The 26,317-nt window shown below is 44.5% G+C and overlaps 2 protein-coding genes across 2 annotated transcripts; one reads left to right on the top strand and one right to left on the bottom strand.

Annotated features, from left to right (window-relative positions):
• The first annotated feature begins 22 nt into the window (after positions 1-22).
• atp2a2a (ATPase sarcoplasmic/endoplasmic reticulum Ca2+ transporting 2a) lies at positions 23-21,182 on the top strand. The gene is made up of 20 exons (XM_053869811.1): positions 23-572; positions 2,029-2,046; positions 2,114-2,196; positions 4,443-4,547; positions 5,850-5,988; positions 13,663-13,743; positions 14,151-14,236; positions 14,382-14,846; positions 15,229-15,317; positions 15,402-15,504; positions 16,043-16,174; positions 16,248-16,367; positions 16,429-16,647; positions 16,710-17,045; positions 17,117-17,337; positions 17,726-17,928; positions 18,874-18,959; positions 19,022-19,155; positions 19,215-19,332; positions 19,413-21,182. Exons 1-20 carry the CDS (start codon positions 455-457, stop codon positions 19,680-19,682), a joined length of 3,126 nt encoding a protein of 1,041 aa, XP_053725786.1. The 5' UTR covers positions 23-454; the 3' UTR covers positions 19,683-21,182.
• On the bottom strand, positions 21,169-26,240 carry anapc7 (anaphase promoting complex subunit 7). The gene is made up of 11 exons (XM_053869813.1): positions 25,700-26,240; positions 25,042-25,228; positions 24,730-24,849; positions 24,018-24,129; positions 23,617-23,770; positions 23,235-23,377; positions 22,783-22,900; positions 22,518-22,714; positions 22,221-22,445; positions 22,008-22,158; positions 21,169-21,849 (listed from the first exon to the last, which is right to left on the bottom strand). The coding sequence occupies exons 1-11, from the start codon at positions 25,798-25,800 to the stop codon at positions 21,660-21,662; spliced, it is 1,698 nt and encodes a 565-aa protein (XP_053725788.1). The 5' UTR covers positions 25,801-26,240; the 3' UTR covers positions 21,169-21,659.
• Positions 26,241-26,317: the final 77 nt, after the last annotated feature.

Raw genomic sequence — 26,317 nt, 5'->3', positions numbered from 1 at the left:
GCTGTCACGTGACGGAGTTCATTTCCAAGTTAAATAGCGAGTGAACGCAGGCGCCAAGATCCTGGATCGTTCGGAGCCCTGAACGCGTCTGACCCCCCTCGTCCAATCACGTGACTCCACATGCGGCGCAGGAAGCGTCACTTTGATAAAGCAGAGAGCAGCGCGGAACCGAACCACAGAGCTGCCCAGCCTCGCTCACGCGCCGGAGCTCCGGGGAACACTCGGCCTGAATGCGGTCCTTCACTCTCGGGACACACTACCGCAGACTCTCCCCCCTCCATCGTTGGACATAAGCGACGGTTCCGAGTCACCTTCCTCGGGCTGCAGCAGACAGAATTCCACCACTGAAGAAGCCCCTTTCTCCAACTGGACCGCGTTAGCTGCCAACTGTGTGAATGTTCTGAGGGGGTCCTTCAACTGAACTAGAGTCGAGCGAGAATCCGCAGGCGCCGCCATGGAGAACGCTCACACCAAGAGTGTGGAAGAAGTTTACAGTTATTTCTGCGTCAACGAGAGCACCGGACTTTCCCTGGACGAGGTGAAGCGGCAGCGGGAGAAGTGGGGCCTAAACGGTACGACACCGCTGCTGTGTGAATGTGTCATGTCATTGTAACACGGAGTCAGGGAGAGTGCACGACGATATGGGGCAAAAGTCAGCGACGTCTCCCGGCGGCAGGAACAGATTGAGCTGACGTCATCACTGCGCTCTCCAGGGTTTCCCAGAACCCCCGTAACTCCATTAAATTAAGTCATCATTGCATAATGGCTCTTGTTGTCCTGCCTGCTGGTGCATCGGCGGGGTCACTATAGCTGCTGGTTTGTGTTAGTCTGACATGTTACGTTGAATCGAGTCAAGTTGGACCCCAAAAATGTGTCCCGCGCGACTTACTTTCTTGAAGGCGAGGCTAGTTGTGAAGGAGTTAGCTCACTTAGCTTCAAGACTTGAATATTTCATGACCACACCAGCTGGTTAGCGTGTGTATTTTACTTTTAAAACCTTTCCCCCACGACGAACTAGCTACGAGTGTGTGTGCCAGATAGATACCACACCGTATTCAAAGATAAATTCCCACTAAGCCATGACGAAAAAGTATTATCTGGCACTTGAAATCACGTTTTCCTTTCTACAGTATGTAGTTTTGCTCCTCACGTGGGAATTGACTTCACAGCAGTTGCTAACTCAAGTTTAGCGCAATATCTTTTTGAGATATCTATCACTATTGTGGTCTAAATACAGTTAAAATTCGACACAATGTCAAATATTCATAAATACTGTTCAATAAATCTTTCTGTATTTCAAAAGGTGAGGCTGCGTTATACAGGCACAAAGAAAAAAAATTGTGTTGTTTACTGTTTACAAGAAAAACTAACAAGACTAAATTGTTGACAGTTTCATTATGTACCTCCTCAACATAGCCAAGTCGACAAATAACAGAGAATGTGTTCAAAACAGGGGGCCAAAATGATAAATAAATCAATCAGTCACATAATTAAATTAATATTTCTTTATCCTAACTCACTGTTGAATGCATAGGGTGTTTGTTTTTAATCATCGACTGGTACATGTGCTTCGACTGTTGCAGTGCATTATGGGATTTAGACCACCAGTGCGTTGCACCTGAAATTTCAGTGGTTATGAGGACTCAAAATTTAGGTTAGACTCGACATTTACAAAGTCTGGCTGCCTATTTGGGCGACTCTGTTTTTAGTGGCACCAGTACCCCCTTTTTCCAAATACAGAGGGGAGCTCCTGTTCAATTGGACTGGAGCTGGGACACTTGTCGTCCTAGCAAACAAACAAGTCGAGGTACAAAACTGTGTCTGGGAAATTTAAACATCACGTGTCGCATGGTAAATATTGTGTTTAAAATGTTTATTTTGAGCAGGTGGAATGTTTATTAATGGAAATGCTCATGAGCAGCTTACACGGCATGACTTCTCCTGTTGTTTAATATAAGCAGTGAATCGTGCTGAATGGTTACTGACTATTCTCTTCTGCTTTTGTCTGCCTCCATGATTGGACTCCAGAGTTACCAGCCGAGGAAGGTAAGAATTGCTACATACAGGTGTTGTCAATGATTGTGGCTGTATGACTTACGTTTTGCCTCTGTAGGAAAGTCTTTATGGGAGCTAGTCCTGGAACAGTTTGAAGACTTGCTTGTACGAATTCTTCTGCTGGCTGCTTGCATTTCCTTTGTAAGTATGAATTGACTCTCTGCACTCTCTAATGTCGAAGTATGATCTCAGTATCTGAGGAATTAAAACCGTTCTTATTGATGATAAGGGGAGGCTTTTTTCCCCTTGTGTCACATGCAGCCCATCTTAATAACGTGCGCCCTCTTAAGGATATCTCTGGATTAGTCTCTGCATCCTTGGAATAGTTTCCTTTCTTCACCTCTGCCAATAAGCATGTCTCCAAGTGAACTCCAGATGGGTTTACAGCTGAGCCCTGTATATGTGTGATGATTGGTGGGGGACAGTTTGTGCGGTGCATAGTGCTAAAGTGTGAATATCTTCAGTTTATGTAACCCGTCTGGGGTTACGCTCGCATATTAGGCACTTAAACAGCTGAGAAGACTGGTGAGCCCTCCCAGGCATGGTGACAACAGCAGATTGAGTTGGTGTGTGTGTGTTTATGTTTGGAGTCAGACATCTGAGTGGTTGAGTTACGGTGTGATGACATCACCCCTGCTTAAGCTTCAGACTGGTGCTGCTTGCCAAAGACATGTTCAAGTGTCGTCGGATCTGGTGTTTGGTGCTGGTTAAGAGGTATTATGCTCAACTCAACGTCTGTGATGGAAAGTCCGGCGGAGGTCTGTCCTTCCTGTACCGTCTGTTCACAACAGTGCAGAAACAAGGCTTTTGAGTTCGTAGACCTTTAAGTACAATTGCAACATTTTACAGATGAAATGCCAACAGCAGCATTTTGTTATTTGCTGACAGGGAGGTTTTTGTTTTGTTTCAATTTAGGAAAAAGGAAATGTGTTCAAGAATCCAAGCAGTTAGGGCTGTATATGAGTCCGTTTGACTACTATCCCTCACTTGTGAACTGTCAGTGTCATCCAACAGTGATGTGGCAGCTTCACTGGAAGCCTGCTGATATTTTTTTTGCTCTCTTCGGTGGATATTTCTTGGTTGTTGATAGTAGAAATTAACAAATTTTTAACAAAATTTTGTGATTAAAAACTTATATCAGAGCCTCACAGCACAAGCTTAAACTATCCAGGAAAGGCATATGTGGAAGATTCTGATGTTTTTATTTGTTTATTTTTAGTTCAACACATTTAAGTTGTTACTAGCTGCCGATCAAAGGAAGTTGTGCAGCTAATGTCGTTTCTCTAAGTCTTGTTGCAAGCGAACCTATTGGCTAACGTCCTCAAATGGCCTTCATACACTGCTCCTTGTCACCCTTGGCTGAAGGTGAACATTAATTCACTCAGTTTTCTTCTCTTCATCAATTCCAAGAATATTAATATTGATCATTGTGACTCCATGTAGATTATGTTAAGAGGTTAGCAAAACAATGCCACATCAATATGGGTGTGTATTGTGGCCTTAAATACTGCAACCATTTCATACATTATTTAATCAGTTGCTGCACATTTTAAAGTTGCATTTTTATGGTTTTTGTTCGTGATCCCTACAAAGATCAAATTTTCCAAGTGACAAAAGGAAACCAGTTACATTAACAGATGGCTGACAAGCAGCAGATAAGTGCGTGCATGGGTTGGCATGTTGCATGCAGTGCCCTGGTCAGGTGATACTAAGGTGTCAGTGGCTGCTGTCTGACAAGCAAACACAGCACCACTCAGGACCAAATTTGGGCTTTGGCCCGTCAGTGGGAGGGCAGACCAGGGATCTCATCTGGAAGCGAGTCAAAGTCAGACCTTTAAAACGGCCGCCACGCTCTTGAGATCGACTCGCAACCTAGAAAGTTGTTGATGGCTTTCTGTCCTGGGCGCTGTATAATATAAATGTCTGTCTACAAAAACAAATTAGAATTCATCAAACGGAAGATTTTGTTTTGTCTTGCCACTGCTGAGCTATGCACTTTTGTGAACAGATGCTTAGCAGTTATTCTTGCCATTTTGACTCATGCACTTTCTAATGTCTTTGGCATCCGACGCTCTCTGGCATGTCGTACTCACGGAGGCTGTTCCATTATCAATTAGGAGATATTAGCAGAGAGATTTTGACAGTCATTGGAATATTTCAAGCCACCCTTTCTGTAATAACTTCTCAAATGATTTGCTTGGTTGAATCGATGTCATTTGTCTTTTGGCAAATAAAGCCTCTACCCCATAGTGCTTCATGGTGTGTGTTACCCACAATGAAGTTCTTCTGTGCTTGATCTCATATTCATGAGAACATTTTTCCTCGTTGCTTCAGGCTGGAGTATAAAGTGCCTAACTCTTTTTTTGTGATTCCTTTTTTGTCCGCAGGTTCTGGCATGGTTTGAGGAGGGGGAGGAAACCATCACAGCGTTCGTGGAGCCTTTTGTAATTTTACTTATTCTCATAGCTAATGCAATTGTTGGCGTGTGGCAGGTGAGATTCCTTTCACTATTAAGTGCCACTAAATTGACCTTTGGAATTGTGTCTTATTTTGTTCTTCAGGAATAGTAATAATGGCTTTGATTCATGTCGTGTTATTCAAGACACCCAAAGCACGTAACAGAAACCATTATCCATTCATACTTCAGTCACACCAGTGGTTGTAAGCTGCCCTTAAGGCGACTCCAACTACCACCATAATTCATACACATTCACACAAGAAATCTGTTTGTTTATAAAAGCGACATGAAACTCTGATCTAGTATGCTAAAGGGTTTCTTCAATGTTCTAAACAATCAGTAGGGGAATGTTTACACAAGAAGTAATCACCCTGTTTCACCTCATCATGACCAATCTGTGTTAGATGATCCCATCAAACCTCTGTGCGCAGTGTTTGGAAAGCTACTTAACAAGTGTAGCTTGTAAAAGTACATGTAGTTTAGCTGGAAAGAAGTTTAAACAGAGTACATTTCTGCCCCTTGTTTCAATTATCCCAGGATTGTCAGTGCCTTCCTAAGCCTACTTTATACTATCGAGAGAGAGTGAGATGAGATCCTGAGTCCACCATAGTTAGAACGCTTTCTGAACGCAGTTCATTACATAACACTGGAGAGTGTGTTTGTGTATACTGATTGCAAACTTCAGTAAACATGATTCAAGGAACAAGTTTCAGGACATGAGTCATCTTCATTTCATTGGAAAAATGAAAAATATTGTCTTACTCTCAACAATAGTTTGTATCTCAAGTAGCATATAAAAAATAACCCAATACTTGCACAAAATGATGAATTTTAGTTGAGCCGTGTAGTTAGACTTTTAAGTCTCCCCAGCACCCTGGTCAGCTTGTATTTACCAACATTTGATTGTGAACTTTTTTGCAGAAACTGCTTTCCTAGTTACATTAATGATGACAGCAATTCTGAAATCGCTGGATCAGGATTGGGATTTTTCTTCCCAGTTTGTTAGTCTACATCATGATGCACAGGCATGCTGTTTTGAAAGAAGGGCCACAGAGGAAAGTAAACAGTAAAGTTGCTCATGTCAATATAAATATTTACCTCTCTGAAAGTGCTCATGTAAAAGCTGCACTCAGTGTTGTTATTCATCATGGCTCATTGTACTTTCCCAATACACACTTACAGCCACTCGGTTTTGTCTTATGGACTGTGGCCCTTGTGGTTTTGCTCAGCTGACAACTGTTGTCCTTCAAAAGTAAATGTAGATGATGATCTGCTACCCCATATTATTGCGTGAGAGCCGCTGTTTTTGACGATCATGTTGTTTGTTGCTGACAAGGAACGGAATGCAGAGGATGCCATTGAAGCACTGAAGGAGTACGAGCCTGAGATGGGCAAAGTGTACCGGCAGGACAGAAAGACCGTCCAGAGAATCAAGGCCCGGGATATTGTTCCCGGTGACATTGTGGAAGTTGCTGGTAAGTTGTTCTGTTCACCTCTCTGGTTATTAATATCATGTTGATTATTTTCACCTGTTCCACGAAACCTTCTATGTATGACATGCAGTGTTTAAGTCTTCAGCTTTCAGGGTCTTGCACTTCTGTTTGTCTGTCTGTCTCTGACCTTTCTCTCCTATACCAGTCACTTTTGATTAACCGTCACTGTACTACTTATGAGTGTGTGTTAGCAGCGTATTAGGCAGTAATTCATTATTATTAAGTACTATAGTCTACCCTTGGAGGGTAACTGAGTGTTCACTCTTAACGCCTCCCTTATTATTGACAATTAGATGTAAATAAAGAAGTTCTTTAATTGTATGGAAAGAGCATGGAAGTTTTAACGTTTATGAGGAGCATCAAGATACTTTTGTGCCATGAGTGTACACAATTCCTGAATGATGGAAGTTGTGTTAGTGATTTGATTGTATGCTGTCCTTTATAAACTCTTGAAATTAACTCCTTGGTAGAGGTATGTGCCGCGTTTGTACTGGTAGTTTGATGTTTTCATAGCAAATTTGTCTGAAACAAATAAATGAACTGCTTTTCTTATCTTAAAACACAATGGTTTAGCCATTCCTCATCATTGAAACACCTCATTTGTTTTTAAGCATGGCAAGAGATTTATTAGCTATGTGTCAAATCAACCCTGAAATCTTCTGAAGTTATACCATATAAGCAGCGTTTGGTGAGTGAAACGGAGCATGTAGAGCACTGAGCTTGTGTCAGTGCAGAGGTGATGTAATTTGAAAGACTGGAGTATTTTGAGATGTTCTTAATAACTCATTGTCTCAGAGGATCAGGTGGAAATGGTATTAAGGCACACTCTCAATTCTGTGTGTGGATTTGGTTTCATCCGTCAGACACAAATGACTGAATGGCTCAATTTTATACCTGAATCGCTCACAGCTGAAGTGTAAAAATGCATCATTGAATCAGTGGGCTCCTTTGTCCTGGCGCAGATGCACTGCGACTAGACAGAAAGAGATGGCTTTGTGTTGGTATGCAAGGGTGCTTTAAGAGCCTGCGTTATCTTGATATTCAGTTTAACCCCAAGCCACCAAGGTGGTGCATTGTTCTTTTCTGTGCATAGTGGTGGCTTTTATTTTTAGCCATCACAGGCACTATAGATTATGGAGGCTGTATTTATAGTAGGCAGTGACTAGCATGAAGATGACAATTGTCTGGTCCCACCCATGTGCTGAACATTGTTACGCAGCATGACGTGAGGCGCTGTTCCTCTAGACTCCTGGATGACCTTGACAAGGACAAATGGAGCACTTTCAATTGTGATCACTGCCAACCGTTTGTCACGCCTCTGCTTTAGGAGTGGTTTAACTCCCATCTGTTTTTGAGACTTCACTAGCTGCAGTCTTGATGTATTTCTTTTTGGCATTTCTTTGGTAAAGCTTGTTTGATATGTATGCAATTTCCCTCAAGCTTGAAAGTGACCCCTGCCATACAGAGGAGTGTGATGACGCAGGCTCACTGCTGAGCCGAGGTAGAGGCCTCTGAAGGCGATTCTCTGCCGTGAGAAGAATCGCCCTCAGCAGCATTTATGTGGAGTTCAGCTGCCTCCTACTCAATCGGCATCATTCACTGGCTCATATGAGCTCTGGAATTTCACGTTGATATACCAGGCAGTGTGTTTCAACAGCATGTCATTGATTTAATGGATTCTTCTGAAATGTATTGCTCAAAAACCCAAATCTGTAAATGCTGCTGTACTCTCATTAATGGTTTAAGAGGAGTGGGACATCAATTTATTTTATGTTTGCTCTCCAATTTTGCATCTTCATTTAACTCCTGTTAGTGAAATGACGCGTTGAAGAATTTGTAGGAAATTATTTGACTATTTTGGTCAGCCACTAACCATAGACTGCCAAGACAAGATTAGTTGAGTCGTCTACAAATGACATGAACACGAACACAACAACATGTCTGATTGTAGTGTTGTAGATAGTAATTCAATAGAAAAGAAATTTGTATAGTATGGTGTTGAATGTGAATTTGAAGCTTCATTTCGCTTAATATGTGGTGTAAACTGGTTTGTGTCATTTTTGGGTCATGATGGTCCTATTTCTCCTATGACTGCGCATTGTGCTATGAGAGTAATGATGTCACAACTATTCAACTCATGAACCCTACAGGGACTAATTTAGTAGTCGAGTAGTTGCTGCAGGCCTGGAAAACTGTTTTGAAAGTCATGAATGGGGGCATGTCGGTGGTGACCAACCACTGCCAATCGCTCAGGCGACCATCCAAGTCAACACCAGGGCTGGCACAAAGCCGATCCTCATTCCCATCCATCACGGTGTCCCTTTTTTTTTTTTTTTTTAAAGACACATCCTTGCTAGGCACAAAGCCAAATTGAAATTACACACTCAAGAACCAATAGTTATCCAGTCGAACCATGATCACAGTGACAAAGGTGATTGTTGCCCGTTTAATTTGGTCCTGATGGTTAAAAGAAAGGTCTTTTCTGAGCTTGGGGATTTGTTCTCTGTGAAGTCCACATGTGAGTGAGCTCCATGTGACGGGTTGTACAGAGGGAGGATCTTCTCTGCTCCAGCTATAGTGCTGGAGAGAGATGGCCTTTTAGGGAAGCACTTTGTGGATATGCTCCCACCCCTACCCCTTCAGGCTCAGATCACAGTGACCCTTCCCATCAGCACCCCGCACCTTCCACTAAAATTCCGGACGCGGTGGATAGTACAGTATGTGGCATTTGATATCGTCTGGCAAACATCCGTTGCCACCCAGGGACTCTCTTTTGGCAGGGTTACTGAGATGTCAGTGAGAGAGACAAAGGGTCATATCTGCAGCACCTTGGGGACTGCTGTTAAACCTACATGAACTATCTTGTATAGACAGTGAATCCCTGCTCATGGTCACATAAGGAGCTCATAAAACGGTTCAGTGGAGGTGATGCTGCATCAAGTGTGCTCAAGTCATAAATAGTAATTTTAGGGAAATTAACAGCCTGTTTCTTTGCTGCAAATGTGTTCTGAAAACTACTTTTGAAAGTGTAGCTCAGACAGTGACCTTGTATTATTATTATTATTTTCAATCCAGGATGGAACTACGCAGCATCTCATGACATGATTATTATAATCCATAGCACTCTCTTGGGTCATGCATGAAAATTCCCTTTCTGCTCAGAAGTGCTGTAATTTAAGGGGTTAAACTGAACAAGCTCCACGTTTGATATGTAGTCCCAGTGCACTGACAGCTGGATGTGGTCTTGAAGTGTGCTTAATGTGCTATTCATCAACGAATGATCCATTAACTCCAGTGTAATGGTCTGTAAAACCAGATAAACATCTGCCAATAGTCATAATGGTTGGACTTTAAACTCTCAAAGATAATTATGTGTTGTTGGTTTTGTCAGCCAGCGCAGAAATAATAAGCAGTTAATTTTTATAAAAAAGATGGTTACATGTCGCAGTGAGTGAGTGATTGTGGGGGGTTTAAGTACTTGGCAGATGACGCTAGCAGCATGAGGAGTGCTTGATGACTTCATTATGACCTGCTTAGATTGAAGGAAACAAGATGTGCCAGTGTTGAATATACATATACAAATATCCTGTAGCAGAAGTCCATAAAGTTGATGACAGTATCAACAAGGGAAGTGTAGACAAACTGAAATTTTAATGTATAAAACGTATGAATTTAAGCAGAAAGGTGTATGAAAAAGCAGAGAATGTGAACGATTGATTTGCCAAATATGGTGCAAAAATAGATGCTGTCTTGTAAATCAATTGCATTTAACGCTCGGATGTAAATGTTTCATGTTTTCCTCAAGTTATAACCCTTCCTGCCCTGTTCTAGGACAGCGTTTTGTTTCCATGGCAACAGAAACAGTTGGATGGCAACTTCTGGCTGAGTCTGCTGCTGTTTAAGATTCATGACAGCGAGGAGTCGGGATTTCAAGGAGACTTTACGATGGTGCTCACATATTCACGGTCAGAGGTCAACAACAGCTTCAGTCAGCAGAAATGCAAAGGCTGATGGTTTGATTCAGTGAACAGTTGATGAAGGTGGGATGGGAAGCCAGAAGCATTGAAAGCTGAGGAGCTTTTCATTTTCACCTCCTACACATAGACACAAATAAAGAATGTACGTTTGGGATGGAAAGAATGAGCTTTTGCCTTATTAGTTCATGAATATAGCACTTAATTTGTCTAACTGCTTTATTAAATGAGTTGCAGTATGTCATTGCAATATTTCCGATTAGTTCTGCACATTCTTCCTCTCTTCTCCTCTGTTCTCTTTGTTGCCCTCTGCAATGCTTACTGCCATGTCCCACTGTATAATTGGAGAAGAGTTTTGCTCTTAGATTTGTGGTGTTATTTTAGTTTTCCTGTTGGCTTTGTGCTGTGTGAAGTCTTCATGTGGTCCGGTGTGAAGTCAGTGGGCAGAATAATATTGAAGGTATCATGCAGTGAAAAATAGAGAGTTGTCTGATGTGGAGCCTGAGGTTTTTCACACCAGAATAAAAGTCTTGAGGAAGACCTTTATTCTTTTGTTCTTCCTTTCGCACAGAGAAAATATTGCATTGCAAAAATGTCTGCTTTTTTGTGTTCTTATTTGAAATGTGTTTGATCTGTGCCATAGAAGTGCGGGATGCTTCACGAGGCAAATTGCTTTGAAAAGCTCCTCTTGACATGTCAACCTGGGTCAGCCTTTTGTTCCGCTGCCATCAGCACATGGACCCTCCTGACACATCCAGCCGGCAGCGATTAGACATCAATCTGACTGGCAGTCCAAATCTTTGTGCCAATGAGATACTGTGTGCAACATCACCAACACCTCAGTGCTGGTCACAGACCTGCCTGTAAATGCTGGTCGAAAACCGGCCGTGCATAAGAAGCCGCTTGGACTTGCACCAAGTAGGATGTTGACACAAGAGAATAAACACATACTTCATCAGAGTGGCTCTGCAGTTTAACAGCCACCAGACAATCCCTCTGTTTGACAAAATCTGAGTCTCAGTCTCAGCGCTGGTTTCATCTACAATGACTGCTTTTCAAAGGAGCTCATTGTATTTAGTAATAAGTAGTGACATGCAGATAAGGCTTCATGAAACGGTGTTTCAGAACCCACTTAATGGTCTCCCATCCTCTTGAAACATGGTGTGCCATCTAGTAGCCCCAGGATATGAGGACACTGTTTCATGAAACCTCAGCCCAACATGGATTTTTATAGTAAACCATAACCCTTGGCTGGGTTTGAAGTGGCTCAATCTTGTTTGTCATGCGTCAAATTATTATTATTATTATTATTATTATTATTATTATTATTATTATTATTCGCCTCAAGGGACTACTTTATGTGCTGCAATTGTTGTGAAGGCTGGACAGAAGAAAAAGGCTGTTTAATTTAACTTACACTTGTTTACTTAAAAATCGCCGTTTTCATAAGTATTCATAAGTATACATAAACATTGTGATATTGTCAGGGGCCGTTAAGCCTACAAAACAGAAGGAACAAATACGATTGAGCCATAATAGGATGCAATTTTTTTTAGACTTTAAAGACACACAGAAAGGGTTAAAGAAAAGTTAATCAATGAAAGAAGTTGTATATGTATCTCTTCAATGTTATGTACTAAATATGACGCCATTCATTTGTGACAGTTTTTCTTTCGAGAAGAAGATGCACACTTTAGCTTCACACTAAATATAAATGTTATTAGCCATGTAAACACTAAACAAACCAAACGGCCGTGATGAAGTTAACAATGTATTGAACCGTGTCATTTGAAAGGTAAATAAATATTTGAACATAAAGATCAAGTTCTCAGAAGTGCTTCTTCTTCGTCAGCTTAATAGTTCCACTGTGACTAAGGCTGCATAAATGGAGGCAAAAAGCCGCCTGTGGCCCCCAGGCTGCTCTGCCAAGGTCAGCGATAATCCAGGTTTCCTTTTATTAGCGTTAAGATACTGCCTCTGAGGATGACTAGCTAAAATTATTTTGCCTCTGATAAATGGACTCTAACTGGTGTCAAATATTTAGGAGTGAGAGTAACTGGAGCCTTATAGGAGCCGCTGTTCATGACCTTCCCAGAAGTGCTATTGTTCCACCGTGAGTTGGTTTAGAGATGCAACTGTCAGTGCCTGTCTTGATTGTCCTGCACCAGCTGATGGATCGGAGTTCTTGGCACCGCTGCAAGGACAGCTAATGAGTTGACCGCTGTCCAGTATCACAGGGGGTCATATCTGGCCCATGAATCACGAGTGTGGAGGTGCGAATGGCGAAGAAACGGTTCAGTTGCAGATCTGAAGGCAGCATGTGTTAATGGAACGATCAGAGCGCACCATAATAGCGGCAGCTTCTTCACATCTTCCTCCTCACCGTCGTCATCATCTAATGCTGTCACTGCGGTGATGTGGGAACAGCTGCCATCATCCAGCCGTATTTAAATCTGATCAGAGCATTGGGGACAAATTGAAATGCTTTTACCATTTTTGGCTTCCCGCATTGTTGGACCTGTTGCTGTCCTCCCTCCCTCCTCTCAAGGACACACAGGGCTTTGTATCATAATACCCTGAAATAGGAAGCTGAGCTGAGTGCCTTTATTGTTAGTAGCTTTTCCCCACTGATGTCTAGATGGTGGTTTCTGTACATTCTTGCATATTTACCCTGCCTTTGTGAGCCCTTGTATAGGTGCTGCACATTCGTGTCAGTTGTCACGATTAACATTTTTGAACAATGTGGGACTATATGTCTTGCCCGAGGAACTGGGCCTCAGCCTGAGCCATTTCCCTACTTTCTAGTGCCTTTATCTGCTGTTAGGAAACTGAATTGGGTCGCTGTGATTCCGGTGTGCCCTGGCCTTTTCCTTTGAGACGGGCCTTTTATGGCTCCTGGCCCTTCATTTCCCTCTTTCTTTGGCTCTCCCTCTCTTTCACTACTGGGATGGCAGCGCTGCTCTGCTGTTGTGTGGCAACCACGAGCTGTGCTTTGAGTTTACGAGACATTTGAGTTCCTGCTTGTACACAGTCGTTGGATCCAATGAATTGCTGTGCAGCATATCCGCTTACATGCAGTAGATGTTTGTTTTTTTGGTTTGCCATTGAAATGTTTAACTTTCCCATCTTTTTTTTGTTTGTGACTTCATGCTTACATCATGCAAACGACAACCTATAATTGCAAACATCACAAAATAAGGAACCTTTTGAGTATACTATATTACATTACTTTTTTTTTCTTTTCTCGCAACTCAACTTGTGTTCAGTGTTTAACCTATACTGCATGTACATACTGCTCTAACAAGACGAGGAACAGCACAGAGATTGCCTCACTGCTGCAGGAAGTAAAAGTCTAGCATCAGTGCGTGATGTTTAGTACACAATGCCTACGATGTGTAGATGACAAGCGGAAGCTGGATGACACTAATTGAACTTTTCTCTTTCCTTTCTATTTCCTTTACATGGTCGCTTATCTTGTGTGTTTCTCACCTTAATAAAAATGAACTGCAACGTTAAATATTTATGCAATCAATATATAGTTGAATATAGTATAGCATATAGAGTATAGTCACATAAACTGAGCACATATGAACAGTTGAAAGAAATAATAATATACTTCTGCTTTTCAACCTTGCATTTCTTTTGCACCTGACACATTTTCTGTGTGTTTTTTGTGCTTCAGTCGGAGACAAAGTGCCAGCTGACATTCGCATCTGTTCAATCAAATCAACAACCCTGAGAGTGGATCAGTCCATCCTGACTGGTAAGATGTACCTGCTGTTAGCTTCTGAAATTCATGTGCGTCACCTGAACATGTCACTCTTCATTTTAATCTCTTCATTTTGCTGTGACTTATTGTTATAAAGCTGTTGCTTCAAATTAGTGTTGAGTACTGTATGCCTTCTTGTTGAATAAAAAGTTAAAAGTCAAAAGTCTCATGAGAGGACTGGAAGTCTTCATGTGTTATGGCTGTATGTAACACCTTATTGCACTGTATTGTTGGGGGTTGCTGCCATGACTAGAGTCCTTTATAATTGAAGTGGAGTCTGGAGGCAATGAGTTGCTGTGTATTTAGCCACCCCTGAACTGTCAATCACTCACATTTTATGGTCCTAGTTCTGATCACCTGTGGCGAACTGACCCATATCGTTCCCTCTGTTGTCCCTCAAGGTGAATCCGTGTCCGTCATCAAACACACCGACCCGGTACCAGACCCTCGCGCTGTTAATCAGGATAAGAAAAACATGCTCTTCTCGGTGAGATTAACAGCATGTCGCACATCCTGTGAATGTATTCGGACTTAATGTCTGTCTGAACTTTCTATCAATGGACTGTGAAAACTGTGAGTTGAAGGGCTTGATGTTTGATCCCTTCTGTCATTGTGTTTGCTTGTTATTTTAGGGAACCAACATCGCTGCCGGGAAAGCCGTGGGTGTGGTCGTGGCCACAGGCGTCAACACAGAGATTGGCAAGATCCGAGATGAAATGGCAGCTACCGAACAGGAGAAGACGCCGCTGCAGCAGAAGCTAGACGAGTTTGGCGAGCAGCTTTCAAAGGTCATCTCCCTCATCTGCATCGCTGTGTGGATCATCAACATCGGGCATTTTAATGACCCGGTCCACGGGGGCTCCTGGATCCGTGGGGCGGTCTACTACTTCAAGATCGCCGTGGCGCTGGCTGTTGCCGCCATCCCCGAGGGCCTGCCTGCGGTCATCACCACATGTCTGGCTCTGGGGACGCGGCGCATGGCAAAGAAGAACGCCATCGTCCGCAGCCTGCCGTCAGTGGAGACTCTGGGCTGTACCTCTGTCATCTGTTCAGACAAGACTGGAACCCTGACCACCAACCAGATGTCAGTGTGCCGAGTGAGTGACACACAGAGTGTAATGCTGAGCATGGAAAGTGAGGTGTTATCTGTCTAAGCATCTGTCTCATCTGATCACTCAGCTATTGAGCAAAGACGTCACAGTGCTGCTAATCTGTGAGAAAATATTTGACTTTGAATGCAGCCGTTGCATAACTGACCTTGTGTCGTCACGATGCTGCAGATTCTATTCTCTGTGTGTTTATGATTAATAGTCTGGCGCGCACTGAGATATTTCCGCTTTTTAAGGACTCTATTTTTCCTCCCCGTTTTCACCAAATTTCACTTTGCCAAGTGCCTTCACGCAGTTTGTTTTGATTCCTCTTTGATGTCTGTCAATGTGCTGCCCCCTGCTGTCCTGTTGATGACATTGTTCTCCTCAGATGTTCGTCCTGAACAAAGCAGAAGGTGACAGCTGTTCTCTGTCAGAGTTCACCATCACTGGCTCCACATACGCTCCTGAGGGTGAAGTGTAAGTTCTGTCTTCCACTCTTCAAATCTCAGTCACCTAAGATGACTGACACATTTTGATCTGGTGATGTGCATCCTTCCTCAGGTACCAGGATGGGAAACTGGTCAAAAGTTCCCAGTACGATGCCCTGGTTGAACTGGCAACCATCTGTGCTCTGTGTAACGACTCATCACTGGACTTCAATGAGGTTTGGATTTTGCACACTTTTATGTGTCAATTCTTGTAGTAGGTTGCATGATGAAATAATAAAAACGTGTGAGAATTTTGAAGGGAAGGCATGAAGGTCTATTTTATTATCTTCACTGCCTCAAATACTAAAACATTTTAACTAAACTTGATCCGATGCCCCTCACAGCCTTAAATGAAATTAGTGTCTCAAAAAAAGACAAACTAACTGAAAATATGAGCTGAGTGAATTGAGTTCTTGCAGGTGTGGAGTAGGCCCCCTGCTGGTTAAAAGCGTTAGGAGGCCATCCACCTTAGGGTGTTGTGCTAATGTAGCATATGCTCAAGGTCGTTGCTTGAGCATATGCTGCATCATTTTCTTTGTCGCTAGACCATGCCACACACAAAGTAATATTAAAATATGACGGAAGACATTTTGTTTTCCCTTCAGCCACACCTCATCTGGTTTTGTGCAGCTAAAAAATTGTTCTTAAAAACAGTGAAGACCTATGGTTCCGCTACATACCAACTCATTTTATAAACTGTGTTTCGTGATTCAGGTGAAAGGTGTGTATGAGAAAGTGGGCGAGGCCACTGAGACCGCCCTGACCTGTCTGGTGGAGAAGATGAACGTGTTTGACACCGATGTCCAGAACCTCTCCAAGATTGACAGAGCCAACGCCTGCAACTCTGTGAGTGGCGCCCCAACTCTCCAGAGTGCCCACATGTATCTTGCTTCACACGGTGCTTCCTCTCTGTGAGCAGGTGATCAAACAGCTGATGAAGAAGGAGTGTACTCTGGAGTTCTCCAGAGACAGAAAGTCCATGTCCGTCTACTGCACCCCCAACAAGTCACGTTCCTCCATGGGCAAGATGTTTGTCAAGGTACTCAGCGCTACCCAGAGATGATCTTGAAGTGAGAGCTCACCTGTGTGTTGCTTCTCAGGGAGCTCCAGAGGGCGTCATTGACAGATGCACCCATGTCAGAGTGGGCAACAGCAAAGTCCCACTCAGTAACGGCATCAAGGAAAAGATCATGTCTGTGATCCGGGAGTACGGCACCGGCCGAGACACCCTGAGATGTCTGGCACTTGCCACGAGAGACAGCCCGCCGAGAATGGACGACATGATTCTGTCGGACACGGCAAAGTTCTCAGACTATGAGGTAACGTTCTCAGTCGACTCTCAAGGTTTCCCCGAGGTATTAATATTGTCCTTGATGTCCAGTCCGACCTGACCTTCGTGGGCTGTGTCGGCATGCTGGACCCTCCCAGGCAGGAGGTGGCTGCTTCCATCAAGCTGTGCCGGCAGGCTGGCATCCGCGTCATCATGATCACCGGGGACAACAAGGGCACCGCCGTGGCCATCTGCCGTCGCATCGGCATCCTGAGCGAGGAGGACGACGTGGAGCGCATGGCCTTCACTGGGCGGGAGTTCGACGAGCTGACGCCCAGCGCCCAGCTGGAGGCCGTCACTCACGCCCGCTGCTTCGCCCGCGTTGAGCCGTCGCACAAGTCAAAGATAGTCGAGTTCCTGCAGGGATTTGATGAGATCACTGCAATGGTAGGAAGCCTCCAGGGTTCTGGACCCTTCTGCCACTACCACCTACTTCAGTCTCGGTCTTTTCTTCGTAGACCGGTGACGGCGTCAACGACGCTCCCGCCCTGAAAAAAGCAGAGATCGGCATCGCCATGGGCTCTGGCACTGCCGTTGCCAAGTCTGCCTCTGAGATGGTCCTGGCCGACGACAACTTCTCCTCCATCGTGGCTGCCGTCGAGGAAGGACGAGCCATTTACAACAACATGAAGCAGTTCATCCGATACCTCATCTCCTCCAACGTGGGCGAGGTTGTGTGGTGAGTTTCATCGCATCCTTCGTGTTCTCCAGCCAAGAAGCTGCGCACAGAACTGTTTTAATGACTTCCATGTGCTGCTGTGCTCGGCCACATGCTGCTGCGTGACATCATTGGGGGTCATTATTGCTTGGTTACTTCTTTACTGAAGTCCCAAACTTTCGTTGCTTCAGAGCCACTGTGACATTAAAGGTACCAGTCCGGCCTGGTGTCTCTATGTTAGTCCTTTTCTGCAGTGTCCCGGGTCACATCTGATCTTCAGGAGTCGTGGGTTGCGTTCTGTTAGTCTCATAGCTGGGTGGTTTTCCACGGTGCCGTCACAAGATTACTGGGAAGAGAAGAGAAATAAGTTGCAGAGAATTTGTCTGAAGTCACCACTTCTCTCTTGCAGCATCTTCCTGACCGCAGCTCTGGGCTTCCCTGAAGCTCTCATCCCGGTTCAGCTGCTGTGGGTCAACCTGGTCACAGACGGGCTCCCCGCCACGGCCCTCGGCTTCAACCCTCCCGACCTGGACATCATGGAGAAGCCCCCCCGAAACGCCAAGGAGCCCCTGATCTCCGGCTGGCTCTTCTTCAGATACTTGGCCATCGGATGTGAGTGGCATTTTCACTATGAACAGCACCATGTACCTCCATGAAGCCCACTCTGTGGCTCATGGCTTCAATGATGCTCAGCACAGACACTCCCACTCCTCACTGCGGTGACAAGGCCTCCTGTGAGATTAGGTGGTTTTCTAAAGAGCCTACTACGAACGCTCAGTTTTTCAGGCTGTTGCCGGGTCGAACCGGACTTTCCCCACTTTGCAAACATTTCACAGCCGACTGGTTCACAGAGCTACTTTAAACTGCTGCTGCTCAGTCAAGGCGCTTTTCTTTTGAGATCTGAACATTGTAAGTCCCTGTCAGATCAGTCTTCCTGCTGAGCTGCTGTCAGTGGATAGATTTTGCCACATGCTTAAACTCATATACTGTTTTTGAAGGAATAAAACCGAGCTTTTACATGAACAAAAGGTGGGAACAAACCTCTCCACTATTTAAATGAGCGTCTCAGTGAGAGCTGACTGGTGTTCGAGCACGTTGTGTTTGGTCAGCAAACACCTTTGTTTAAGCTGCTCCAAATGCTTGGTGATTGATCTTGTTGAAACTGGAAGTCGCAGACACGTCGGCCATTTTTGCTCCCTCATGTTTTCAGTGAGGCGGCCAATTTGTAAACTTAAACCAAATATAACTTTTAAATACAAACATTTAAGGTTTTCTTTCGATGCGAAACTATTCGGCGTCAGTTTTGACATTTGAGTTTTACTGCAGACAAAAAAAGGGATTAGTCTGCCTCTTAAATTACATTAAAACGTTGTAATGTTTGTAAATAATCTCACACAGCGCTTCTGTTTTATTCCCATCATTCATTCATGTAATCTAGTAGATTTATGCCTAGATATTTTCCTCTTCTGCTGTTTTGCCGACGACATGCTGCTCTGAGGCGTTTTGATTCCAGACCCTTCTGATCTTGTCTTCTTAAATGCATCTGTTGTGCTCCAGGCTACGTGGGAGCTGCCACTGTCGGAGCCGCCGCCTGGTGGTTCACTGTCTCCGAGGACGGACCCCAGCTCACCCTCTACCAGCTGGTCAGTCTGCGAGGCCTCTCTCGCCCTTGTGAAGTGTAAACATCAGTCTGCATCTCCCACAGAGCCACTTCCTCCAGTGTGCCCCGGACAATCCGGAGTTCGAGGACCTGGACTGCCAGGTGTTTGAGTCCCCCTACCCCATGACCATGGCTCTGTCCGTGCTGGTCACCATCGAGATGTGCAACGCTCTTAACAGGTATCAGAGATGGTGTTGGAGACGGTGGGAACGTTCATTAACCAGTTTGCTGTTCTCAGTCTGTCGGAGAACCAGTCGCTGCTGCGGATGCCCCCGTGGGAGAACGTCTGGCTGCTGGGGGCCATCTGCCTCTCCATGTCGCTTCACTTCCTCATCCTCTACGTGGAGCCGCTGCCTGTGAGTCCCACCATCTTTCATTTATATTCTCACCTCCCTGTGAAAGCATCCGGAGGAACATGGCGCTTCTTCTGCTGCAGGTCATCTTCCAGATCACCCCTCTGGACACGACCCAGTGGCTGATGGTGCTGAAGATCTCTCTGCCCGTCATCCTGCTGGACGAGGTGCTAAAGTTCGTGGCTCGGAACTACTTGGACTTGGGTAAACAGCTGGAGAAACCCACCCGCGGGGGGCGCTCTCTGTCCGCTTGTGCAGAGGGAATCTCCTGGCCCTTCGTTGCCGTGTCCCTGCCCCTGGTGCTGTGGATCTACGGCGCCGACTCTAACGTGTCTGCCGTGCTGTGGCCCTGACTCACCCCCCACATCCCTGTGCACCGGTGTGACGTGGACCTTAACACACTCGTCCAGATCCGTTCACCGTTATTTATACTTTCACACATTTTTGATTCTATTTGACAAGTCTGTAGTTTAACCACCGGGCTTCGGACCTCCTTCCTGATGGGTCGCAGTTGTATATAGAATTGAAGGTTTTATAATGATAACATTTTTGTAAATTTGTGGGCGGGGGGAGGGCTGCGGGTACAAGAACGACTCATTCTGTAGTGAAACACTAATGTTTTGGTCCAAGACTTGAATGTATTTGCTCTGGCATGTTTCTCTATTTTGTTTTTCCGCTCCACACGTCTTTGATTTTGTTTTTCTGCATTAGGCAGACACAGCTACCTCAGCGCTGTCCAGAGTACCGCCGCCCACGTTTCCTCGACCACTGTTGAGTGCTTAACCAGTTTGTGTTGCAGTTCACTTTTTTATCTGCAGGGGGCGTTGTTACCTATTTGATTGTGAAACATTTTAAGGGTTCTTTTTAAACACTTTGCTTTGTTCATTTTACATCCGATGACCAGGATTTGTATAAATGTGCAGATACTGTACCTGAATTTGTACAAAGAGAGTCTGTATTTGTGTGTGTATATTTATATATACAGTATATATATCGCACTACGATCTGCGCTCGGTAGATTCCTGTTGCTCGCCCTCCCTCTGTGTCGCTCTGTAGTTACTGCCGTCCTCTCTGCATGGCCGCTCTAACAACAGTGCTTCTTTTAGTTACAACCCGCGTGGATCTAACTGGCTCGGTCCTGTGTGTGTGTGTGTGTGTCAGCTCAATAAAATATCTTAAAAGTCACTGGACTACAAACAAACCGGTGATCACCAGTGTGGACGAAACTGGTACTGGTTTTGAGCTTGTTCCAAGGGACTGTGGATTCTCTTCTTTGCATGTCTGCGCCTTCAGCCTTTGACTCCTGTCCATTCCTCTTCTCTCTCTCTCTCTCCACAGTGAAGGCCCTGTGAGCCGAATACTCCCGAGTACTGAAACTTTGGTTTGGTTTTGTTGTGATTGTGTGTTTGGGGCAGAACTTCTTACGAGAGCAGCGCGTCTGGAGAAGGAGCTCACCAACGTGATTCTTTAGTCAAATAAAACGGCCAGAAACTCAAGTCTGACAGCACAGCCTCGCTCTTCCGTCCATCTGAACGGACCGGACCGTGTGCAGCTCTGCAGAGTCCATCAGATCGCAAACGTTGACATAAGCTGAGAAACATTTTCATGGGACGTTTAAGAACCGAACTCCTGCGTTGCACTGACATGATACATGTTTGGCTGACTTTCCTCAGAGGGAACCTGGTGGTGCAATAAGACCCGTTACCATGACAACAACAGACTCTCTCTCTCTCCTTTGGCTCATGTGCCGAACTGCTGTACTGTATTTTCAGACGACATTGTTCCATGTGTCACATGACCTTATGATTTCAGGTAAATAAAACTGTCAAACGTGAAGTGTTTGTTTTTTATTAGACATTTATTAAAAATCTGTACAAAACATGTCTTGAAATAGTTAAGTAACACTCACTGAGGAGCGTTTGGCTCAATTGAAAGAAAATCTTGACAAACAAAAATGACAACAAACTTGAAACAACGATTACATTCCTGGCTCAAACCTCCCTCCTCCTCCCCTCAGTTCATCTCACACATGCTGAAGAAAACACAGCTGCGCACGACTAGCCACAGAACACCAACATGACATTTTTTAACATTGAAATCCCAAATTAAAACTTTGGACTCACCGCTCCGTGTCACCTCCAACAACTCAACTTTTGTTTCATCACTGCTCAGTCTTGGCAACCACAGCTGCATTGTACGGAAGCAGGTGTGACCCGCGCCATCAACCCATCTCCGCTGCTACGTGCTCCGCAGCTTCAGTCCCACCTGTGAAGTGTATTCTGGACACCATCGGTCAGACCACTGTGTCAGGAGGAGGGGTGGAGCCAGGGTCACTGCATCCCGAACCACTGCTCCTGATCTGCCCACTGCGCCGCATCGCTGTCGCTGCCCTCCAGCTCGCCGTCCTCCCCACTGCCTTCCATGTCGTCCCCGTCCAGCTCCACCGTGGCATCCGTGGGACTCTCCTCCTTCTCCATCTTCTGCATGCCCTCCAAAGACTTCTGATCGTTGGGATCCAGACTGGGGTTTTAAAAATAAGGTACATATATTAACACCCATGTAAAACAGAAGACAATGGTCCTTAACTCGACCTGACAGAATAGTACTTAGTTCTTAGTCACTTCAGTACAGCTTCACAAAGGTCTCACCAGTAGTCAACCAAAAAAAGGGGTGGTCACCTGAGAGCTATACTGTACTGATCCATGGCTTCTTGGAAATCACTGACAGCCACCAGGAAGTCTCCCAACATCCTGTGCAGGGCACAGTCGCTCTGATTGGCCAGTGCATTTCGGAGCAGAGCGATCCCTTCCTCATACTTCTGCTCTCGACCTGCAAAAGTGAGACGTGCTCAGCTGCGGGCAGCAGGAGTGAGGAGGACCTGAGGAACGTACTCAGTAACTCGGCCTTCTTCACCACAGCTTTGGTGTAGTCGGGCCTCTGAGCCAGAGCTTTGTCCAGCAGCGTCTTGGCCTTCTCCTGGGTGACCGGGTCCTCCAGACACACGGTGGCCAGGATGGTCAAGGTCTGGGCGTTGGCCCCCAGGGTCTTATAGATGTTGTTGGCCATGCCCATGGCTTCTCGGATGCCGTTGGAGGCCAGGTAGCAGTCGATCAAGCCTGTGACACCACGACACCAGAGTGAGCAGACACTTCTTCATGCCAGTGGCAGAACAAGAGAAGACCGGAAACCTTCATAACAGTCCAGTCTGCAGGGCGCCAGCCGCATGGCCTCCCTGAAGTGGATGATGGCTTCCTGAACGCGACCCATGTTCCTCAGCGCCGCCCCCTTCAGGAGAAGCGCCTGCACGCTGTTGCTGTTCAGCTGAATGGCCTTGGCCCCCAGGTAGAGCGCTCTGGAGTAACGCTTGCTGTAGAAACTGTGGCACCTGTGACCCAAGCAGCAGAGCAGCATGAAGGAAGGCTGAACAAAACCACACTCACGCTCCACACTCACCCTGAGATCACCCAGGGCTCAGCATGCTGGTCTGAGATGTTAAAGAGTCGCCCTCCCAGGACCTCCACGTCCTCCAGGTGACCTTCTCGAGCCATCAGGTAGCCATACACGTCCATACCTGGCGCCATGATCGACAAGATAAGTCAGTACATTTACAACTAGTGCTGCGTTTGAATTATTCAAAAAAACAAAACAAAAAAAACAAAGGCCACACTACTGTTTATAAACTCCAGGAATATTTTCAAGTCAATATGGAAACTACATTTTATTTGTGTTGTTGTTCATATTCTTCTAGGAAAAACAAACAAAGAAAGAAGAGGTTCCTTAAAAAACACTTGCCTTTCAGATGGAAATCAATAGTGTTATCAGGGAAAGCTTCATTGATACATTGACATATGACAATCTTGCTCAAATGTCCGAAGAGTAGAAAAGAGGGTCACCAGAAGACCCACCTTTGATGAGATATGGGTCAAGCATCTGCGCTTGCTCAAATCGGAGGATGGCATTTTTGGTGTCACCGGCACGGAAGTAGACATCAGCCAGGCTTACCAGGAGGTCCACGTTGTCCCGCAGCAGGGACTTCTTCTCCATTGAGCTGAGGAGTGACCAGAGACACAGTCCAGCTACAACAAACTTTTAAAATCACGCAACAAATAACTGAAAATCATTGCCATTTCAGGTTTTAAGCTGCAAGGTTTGGTGAAACAGTGTCCTGATTTTCAGAGACCACTAGATGGCACTCTTGACACCTCAACCCTTCAGTATAGTTAATACTCGGGTTTCATAACTCTCCCGCTTCAACAACACTATCAAATTCAGAGCTTCTGTTCTCACCAGATGGTGTTGATGGCTCTCTGGTTGTCTCCAGTGTGAATGAAGGCGTATGCTTTAATCCACACCGTCAGCCAGTCCAAGTTTGGGATGGTCTGAATAATGTCCATGGTCATAGACGCCACCTCAGCGCCTTTCACTGACAAGGAGAGAAGACCTGCAGAGGGAGAGTTGAAGTAACTGAAGTGAAATCACAAATGAGTCAGATAAAAATAAAGGAACACTTTCAACTAGGGATGGGAGATATGGAGAAAAAAAGTTATCATGATAAATGCTGTAATTTTGGCGATAACAATAATCCATTTATTATAAAAATACAAATACATTTTGTTTGCTGGTATATCGAGTACAATAAGTTATGCTACTTCCAACCATTCTGAGGAGTAAGGTGTGTTTTTCTTTACCGATGATGGCGTCCAGAGCGAGAGGGCACTGTCTGAGAACCTCCTTGTAGCTGGTGACGGCAGAGCGTTCCTGACCTGCTTTCCTGTACAGGTTAGCCAGCATCATGTTGATCTGCCCAAAACAAAAGGATCGAAAAAAAAGCGTGACATGGGTGGATGCAACAGCAAAACAAGTTGTATTTAATGATGTCATTCAACTGATCAATAAAGAGCATCTTGTTTGACAATTGATGAAAAGGTCAAATCAGTATGTTAAGGACTTTTGGATCATAAAAATCTAAGATCTTTTATCTGAGCTCTGCGAGATTTAACTACGACCCTCCGGCCTGTTCTGCATAATCAATCTCAAAGAGACACATCTCTGAAAATACCTTGGAACTTGTAACAAAATAAAACAGTCAGCACACAATAGAAATGCTAATATAAGAAAAGTAGTTCCTTCATTTGAACTCTGACATGGTAAATACACTATCAGAAATTCTTCAATGCCAAATCTTAACATTTTCAGTCAAGTTCCAGAACAGAAAAAAAAACCCACAAAAAACATTTAAATGGCAAAAATCAAAAATAAGCTTTAACAAGGCAATTTTGCAAGCAGATTCACATGCATCAGCCTAGCGCAAAAAAGGGAGTACGAAGCAAGTTCAACAGTTTGATGCAGTTTCAGCTACACACGATGGGAAACCTCAAAACAAAGAAAGAAGAAACTTACCTTGGGAGTCCTCTGTCTGGAGGGGATCCCATCCAGCACAGCGATGGCATCTTTATCCAGTTTTAAGATTGTGTAGCATTCAGCAATCTTGTACTTCACCTCAATCTCAGATGGCAGACTCTGAAAAACAATGTTAAATAACCATTTAAAAGATTCAGACAAATGTTTCAAAAGAACTACAATAACTTCTACCGTCAATTGGCTCCCTACAAAATACAATTTTGGAAGGAACTCACTCTTGACTGTTTAACAACAATACCATTATGACATAGTTGACGTCTATAATCGCGGCTACTATCCGGAGACGTGTACCTGGGCCTGAAGGTTTGCCGCCGCTCCACCAGTTGACGTCCGAACTTTGGATGTTTTACTGAGCACTTTCTTCTGCTGAAGGGCCATACTGTATTTGCAGGCAGCATTGCGATACTCTTTATCGTGGAAGATGGCATCAGCATGGTAAACCAACAGCTGGTACTTCTGAGCAGGAGAGAAAAGCTCTCTGGGTGCAGTGATGGAAAAGAAAAAGAAACGAAACAGTCATCAAGTACTTGGATTTACATTGAACATAAGCACAAATATAATGGTCATAAAAACATGCTCAACGTTTAGACGCTCTGGTTCAACTAACAAGCGTTGGATGGCAGTCAATTGCTAACAATGTTAACAACTCTAGAACTAACTGCAACCACTGAATTACACTATGACATTTGAAGAACTGTGGTGTCCATTGAAGAACCAGTGAACATCAGCAATCTAACAAAAAAAGAAAAGAGTCGAAGCTCGATATTGACAGTCATTTCTCTGAAGCAACGCATGGCCTTAGTTTTAGAAGAATGCGCTCTTATTGTCTCTTGAATGGGTAATAAGTGTGGTTATTATCATAATTACCAACCACTTAAAAACTATAATCGCTGCAACGGCGTGTACACGAATCCAGTGAATAGACGGACCCAGTGATGGTTGTACTTACGGGTTGTTGTTGCTCATAGTCAGCAACAAACTACTCAGTACCCGGACATTAGAGTGGAGGCCAGCGGCAGCCATGTCCCGCACATGATCTACAGCATTCATTTTGTGTCTGGTGATCCGCCCGTTTAGGTTTAAAGCCTGCAACTTAAAGTTCAAGCTTGTTGACAGCTAATGCTAGTCAGCTCCGTTGCTGTGTATCAAAAATGGCGCTCAGCTGCCTCCCTTCCGTGTCGTGTTGAGTTCAAGGGCGTTATATAAGCTCGGAAATTCAAATGTTATGTCGCTTTGAAGAAGTACAGCGTTATTTCAGGTTATTTACGATTACAAAAATGGATTCGTACATCTACATTTTTTGGCAGAACGTATTGATTCATTAAAGCTTGATCTGTAAGGTAAGCGTATCATTAATGTTATGTAATTGTATGTCACAATTTGATCAAGGATAACTCTGGGCATAAATTCCCACTCTCACAACCAAATGAATCTACCACGATAACTTGCCGACCGAGAAAGTATCAAGTCTTGCATTGTACGATAAATAGAACATTTCCCTTTTTCCACAAGTTTATTTCCATTTCGTAAAACTAATAAAATAATTAAAACGTAACCAACATTTGGG

Source organism: Synchiropus splendidus, chromosome 7, assembly GCF_027744825.2.
Source record: "Synchiropus splendidus isolate RoL2022-P1 chromosome 7, RoL_Sspl_1.0, whole genome shotgun sequence".
NCBI classification, from domain to species: domain Eukaryota; kingdom Metazoa; phylum Chordata; class Actinopteri; order Syngnathiformes; family Callionymidae; genus Synchiropus; species Synchiropus splendidus.
Note: the sequence above shows the minus strand (reverse complement) of the source record. Positions and strands in the feature narration are given on the sequence as shown.

Coding starts and splice junctions, on each gene's coding strand:
- anapc7 (XM_053869813.1), bottom strand. CDS start 25,800: ATGAATGCTGTAGATCATGTGCGGGACATGGCTGCCGCTGGCCTCCAC. Junction 22,159..22,220: donor GAAGAAGGCCGAGTTACTGA/GTACGTTCCTCA, acceptor TCACTTTTGCAG/GTCGAGAGCAGAAGTATGAG. Junction 21,850..22,007: donor CAGTACAGTATAGCTCTCAG/GTGACCACCCCT, acceptor TTAAAACCCCAG/TCTGGATCCCAACGATCAGA.
- atp2a2a (XM_053869811.1), top strand. CDS start 455: ATGGAGAACGCTCACACCAAGAGTGTGGAAGAAGTTTACAGTTATTTC. Junction 13,744..14,150: donor GGATCAGTCCATCCTGACTG/GTAAGATGTACC, acceptor TTGTCCCTCAAG/GTGAATCCGTGTCCGTCATC. Junction 16,368..16,428: donor TGGGCAAGATGTTTGTCAAG/GTACTCAGCGCT, acceptor GTTGCTTCTCAG/GGAGCTCCAGAGGGCGTCAT.